General features: G+C 47.2%; 1 protein-coding gene across 1 annotated transcript in view; it reads right to left on the reverse strand.

Annotated features, from left to right (window-relative positions):
- Positions 1-4,782: 4,782 nt before the first annotated feature.
- Positions 4,783-6,032, reverse strand: part of TEX29 (testis expressed 29) — a 13,839-nt gene continuing 12,589 nt past the window's right edge. The window contains exon 5 of the mRNA XM_014531932.1: positions 4,783-4,912. Coding sequence (XP_014387418.1) covers positions 4,872-4,912 — 41 coding nt within the window. The 3' untranslated portion in view covers positions 4,783-4,871. The remainder of the gene's footprint in view (positions 4,913-6,032) is intronic.

Genomic DNA, 6,032 nt, shown 5'->3' on the forward strand with positions numbered 1-6,032 from the left:
CCTTTATAATAGAAGTGTCAGAGATGAAAGAAAATTAGTAAAATGTATATGAAAATCTTCCTCCTGTCAGAGTCTGGGGCACGCCACGGGACCTAGGGTCAAGTCCCTGCCCATCCACACGCACCTCGAAATCACTCGAAATTGCCTGCCCCACCCCCATTGGGCGAGATCCAGGCCTGGCTGGCCCCACCCCCATCAAGCCCCATCAGGCAGGGGGCACAGCCTCAAGTCCCCCGTCAAGCCCCGCCAGGTGGGGGGTCCAGCCTCAGGTCCCTCATCAAGCCCCACCAGGCGGGGGGTACACCCTCAGTTCCCCTGGCCCAGCGCCGGAGCAGGGGGAGCGGCCTGAGGTCTCCTGGCCCAGTGCCAAGGCGGGGGCGTGCCTTGAGGTCCCCTATCAAGCCCCGCTGGGCAGAGGGTACAGCCTGAGGTCCCCTGGCCCAGCACCGGGACAAGGGGTGCAACCTGAGGTTCCCCCAGCCGGGGCAGGGGGGCGCGTCTTGAGGTCCACTGTCAAGCCCCACTGGGCAGGGGGACACGGCCTGAGGTCTCCTGGTCCAGGCCAGGGCAGGGGGCACGCCTTGAGGTCCCCCGTCAAGCCCCGCTGGGTGGGGGGTACGGCCTCAGGTTCCCCATCAAGCCCCACCGGACAGGGGGCGCAGCCTCAGGTCCCCCGCCCCAGCACCACGCAGCCTCAGGTCCCTGCTAATCACTCATTACGGCTCGTTACAGGAACCCCGCCTCCACTATGGGCACAGCCATCTTGTGATGGCGTGACGGCATGAGGACCACCTAGGCTTTTATTAGTAAGATGTATCCCAGGTCAGTCCTGCCTAGAAATTATAACTGATTCAAATATTAAATGATGTGTTTACATAATTTAACATTTTTAAAGTATAACTACTCCTTATAAAATTATTGCTTTTGTTCCCTGAACACTGTCAGACCACTATACAGCACTACATCACTGGATGATTCTCTGTCGTGGGCTGTCCTGTGCACTACAGGGTGTTTACCACCTACTAGATGCCAGCAGTACCTTCCCCTTTTTGACAATCCAAAATGTCTCCAAACGTTGCCAAATGTTCGTTGGGGCTGAGAACCACTGGTGTAGAGGATGCTGATGAGGATGCTGATGGATCTTTTATAAGCCCCCCATTCAACCATACCTCTGCAAGAGAGACAACAGCATACCCCATTCACGTAGGCATGAAAAATGCATCCTTGAAAAGCTCTCTGAGGGCTGCCCTGTGCAGGACATAGGTGAATTAATAACTCCTGGGAATGGGATCCCAGCATGGGAACTCCAGGTCCTGGCTGTTTACAGAGTAGGTGGGTACAATCACAATAAGCTATAAGAACAAATTGACCATCAGAGGCTTTCGACCTACAGAGATCACAGAAATGACTAGTTGTGAAATTTCTAGAAAAAGATGGGCAAAAAAATAGGGGTTGACAAACCACAGCTTGCAGGCCAAGTCCAGCCATCACCTGATTTTATATAAAGTTTTATTGAAACCTGGCCACATCCATGCATTTCCATTGTCTGTGGCCACCTTAATGCTACACGAGCAGAGTTGAAGAGCTGTCAGAACTTCTGACCCACAGAGCCTTAAATAGTTGTTGCCTGGTCCTTTACAAAAGGTGTGCTGACATCTGATCTAAACCAACGTAAGGGCCAATGACTAAGGTCAGCAGGATGTGTGTGAGAAGGAAAGGGCCAGCCTCTATCCCTCACCCTCTCTCATCCTCCATTCTCCAAGAAGCCTGGGCAGTAAGATCTTGTAGGACTTTGACCAAACCTGAATTGCCCACATGCATAGAATTTACCAGCTAAAAAATAAATGAGGGTGTCTAGGGACTCCTACATACATATACATATACATATACATATACATATACATATACATATACATATACATATACATATACATATACATATACATATACATATACATATACATATACATATACATATACATATACATATACATATACATATACATATACATATACATATACATATACATATACATATACATATACATATACATATACATATACATATACATATACATATACATATACATATACATATACATATACATATACGTGTGTGTGTGAGATATATATATACTAGAGGCCCAGTGCACAGATTCATGCACTGGTGGGGTCCCTTTGCCTGGCCTGCGGGGATTGGGCCAAAACCAGCAGTCCGACATTCCCTGAGGGATCCCAGATTGTTTAGGGATGCAGGCCAGGCCGAGGGACCCTAGTATGCATATAAGATCTTTGGTTAATCTCTTCCCGCCCTGCCCCCCTCCCCCTTTTCCTCTGAGATTCATCAGTCTGTTCTATGTTCCCATGCCTGTGCATTGAGTATCTGCCCCCTGGTGGTCAGTGCATGTTATAGCTACCAGTCAAACAGTCACTTAGGCTTTTATACGTATAGATATTCAAGTTTCCAAAGTAAAAACCAGACTCAACTGGGCTGGCTTTCATCACCCACAGTCAGCACTGTCAGGTACTCTGAAACATACATGCATCCTTACCTGGACGAGAGACTTTGAGGAAGCTGCACCAGATGGTTCTGGGCCTCACAGAACATGATGCTGCTCCTCTCATTAGCATAGCTTTCTTCTGAAAAGGGGGTCTTGGTGACAATGCTATAAGCTGCCTTGATTTTGGCATCACGAGGAAACAGTGTCATTAAAAAAAATCAAACCCTGCCCAATCAGCATGGATCAGTAGTTGAGCATCAACCTATGAACCAGGAAGTCAGGGTTTGATTCCCAGTCAGGGTAGAAATTATAACTGATTCAAATATTAAATGATGTGTTTACATAATTTGACATTTTTAAAGTATAACTACTCCTTATAAAATTATTGCTTTTGTTCCCGGAACACTGTCAGACCACTATACAGCACTACATCAGCTGGGTGATTCTCTGTCGTGGGCTGTCCTGTGCACTACAGGATGTTTACCACCTACTAGATGCCAGCAGTGCCTTCCCCCGTTTTGACAATCCAAAATGTCTCCAAACGTTGCCAAATGTTCGTTGGGGCTGAGAACTGGTGTAGAGGATGCTGATGAGGATGCTGATGGATCTTTTATAAGCCCCCCATTCAACCATACCTCTGCAAGAGAGACAATGGCACACCCCATTCACGTAGGCATGAAAAATGCATCCTTGAAAAGCTCTCTGAAGGCTGCCCTGTGCAGGACGTAGGTGAATTAATAACTCCTGGGAATGGGATCCCAGCATGGGAACTCCAGGTCCTGGCTGTTTACAGAGTAGGTGGGTACAATCACAATAAGCTATAAGAACAAATTGACCATCAGAGGCTTTCGACCTACAGAGATCACAGAAATGACTAGTTGTGAAATTTCTAGAAAAAGATGGGCAAAAAAATAGGGGTTGACAAACCACAGCTTGCAGGCCAAGTCCAGCCATCACCTGATTTTATATAAAGTTTTATTGAAACCTGGCCACATCCATGCATTTCCATTGTCTGTGGCCACCTTAATGCTACACGAGCAGAGTTGAAGAGCTGTCAGAACTTCTGACCCACAGAGCCTTAAATAGTTGTTGCCTGGTCCTTTACAAAAGGTGTGCTGACATCTGATCTAAACCAACGTAAGGGCCAATGACTAAGGTCAGCAGGATGTGTGTGAGAAGGAAAGGGCCAGCCTCTATCCCTCACCCTCTCTCATCCTCCATTCTCCAAGAAGCCTGGGCTACTAGTAAGATCTTGTAGGACCCTGACCAAACCTGCATTGCCCACATGCATAGAATTTACCAGCTGAAAAATAAATGAGGGTGTCTAGGGACTCCTACATACATATACATATACATATACATATACATATACATATACATATACATATACATACATATACATACATATATATATTTGGGGCCCAGTGCACAAATTCGTGCACCTTGAAAGGAACAGTGGGCTGTGAGGCTGCGATGGGCACAGGGGCGGGTCTTGACCCATCCTCTGCGCCCCCGCCCAGCCCCTCCTGTCATGGCCCCCAATCCCCTGTCTGTTGGCAGCAGGTGCAAGCAGGGCCGGCACCGGCAGCAGGTACGAGCGCTGGGCGGGACCACGGTGCACAGGAGCAAAGAATTTTCAATAACCACCAGAGGCTTGCCCCGATGATAGCAACCAGCACTCCGCCTTGGTCTGGCACTCCTGCTTACCTGCTCCACCATCCTGCCGCGGCTGACGCCCGCCCTGTTCTGCACTCTGCCCCCTGCTGCCTGGGCCAGCTTTAGCTCTGAGGCTCCAGCTCTTAGGCCTCCGCTGCTGAAAGTAGGTATCTGGTTTGTTTCGGTTTGAAACAATGTATAACTCCAGCTCTGACTCCAGCTCTGAGATCCCAGCTCGCTGAAAGCTGGTTTCTGGGGGTTTTTTTTAGCTTCTATGTTTGTTACTATGTTTCAAACTGACAGCTCAGAGGCCGGCAAGGCAGGCAGGGAACGTTGGAGTCCTCCGTCACTGAAGGAAGCAAGCCTCATGTTAGTTTCAAGCTGCCTGTCTGCCGGCCACCATCTTGGCTGTCAGTTAATTTGCATATCTCCCTGATTAGCCAATGGGAAGGGTAGCGGTCGTACGCCAATTACCATGTTTCTCTTTTATTAGTGTAGATTCAAAGCTTCTGGTAATGTTCTCACCCTCCAATGGCTTTCTCTTGAGACAAAAATACAGCATTAACTAAGACAACTTAGAACCAAAGCATTTAAAATACCTTTATTGTTTTCCTAATTGGGTAGTCATTCCATGCCATGTTTAAGAGTGGTTCACAATGGTACTGTTTCATTTGGATATTTCTGCCAATCTTCACGTTTTCTTCATCATGCATTTCAATCCTTAGTTTCTTCAGTATTCATTACCGTCACTGTTGCTGAATTTAAAACAACAATAAGTGTTTGTGTTTTTTAAGAATGATATTTTTTAATTGATGAGAGAGAGAGAGAGAGAGAGACCTTAGTTTCTTCAGTATTCATTACCGTCAGTGTTGCTGAATTTAAAACAACAATAAGTGTTTGTGGTTTTTAAGAATGATATTTTTTAAATTGATTTGAGAGAGAGAGAGAGAGAGAGAGAGAGAGAGAGAGAGAGAGAGAAACATTGATCAACTACCTCCTGCATGCCCCCCTTACTGGGGCAACACTGGCCAAGGCTAAATGGTGTTTTTTTAATAGAATAGTCAGCAATGCCAAGGAAACTTCGTCAAGGTCTGTGAACACAGCCATATGGCATACAAGGGGCCATGATTTACTCAATTATGTTTGGTAGATGGGTGTGTGCTGCCCTGTCTCTCCACTCACTCCTGGGAGAGAAAGAGCTTCCTGGGGGAGAATGGTCTCCACCTTTCATGGCCTCCCTCTGCAGAAACCACCCTGAGGAGGCGACATCGTGCTCTGTGCACAGACACAGCCTCGGTTAGGAGCGAGCATCGAGATCCTCGGAGACGTTTGGGTAGGCTGCTCCTCCCAGCCTCTCCCTTTTCCCATTTGTCCCAGTAAAACCAAGTCTTTGTGACTCTTCCTATACACCGAGAGGCCAGATTATTATGACCACCTGACGTTTGTAGGCAAATTAGCTATAATTTCGCGCTGAAGTTGCTAGAGGGCCAGATCATTGTAAATAGGGGAGCAGGTTGTTTACCATGACAGAAGTGATTTTTTTCTGAAGATATGGGTAAACAACGCAATTTAACAGCCTTTGAACATGGGATGATTGCTGGCGCTCGGAGCCATGGAGCAAGTATCAGCAAAAGAGCCGAAGGCCTGTTCGGACACCTTTGCTGTCTGCAGTTACCAAGATAAAACGTCTCCAATTCGCATAGGAACACAAGGACTGGACAGTCAAGCATTGGAAAAAAGGCATGTGGTCCGATGAATCACGTTTCCAGTTGCATCATGCAGATGGCAGAGTGAGAATTTGGCAGAAACAGCATGAAAGCATGCACCCCACATGCATGAGTACAACCCTTCAAGCTGGTGGGGGCAGTGTTATGG

Source organism: Myotis brandtii, unplaced genomic scaffold (assembly GCF_000412655.1).
Source record: "Myotis brandtii unplaced genomic scaffold, ASM41265v1 scaffold83, whole genome shotgun sequence".
In the NCBI taxonomy this organism is placed as follows: Eukaryota; Metazoa; Chordata; class Mammalia; order Chiroptera; family Vespertilionidae; genus Myotis; species Myotis brandtii.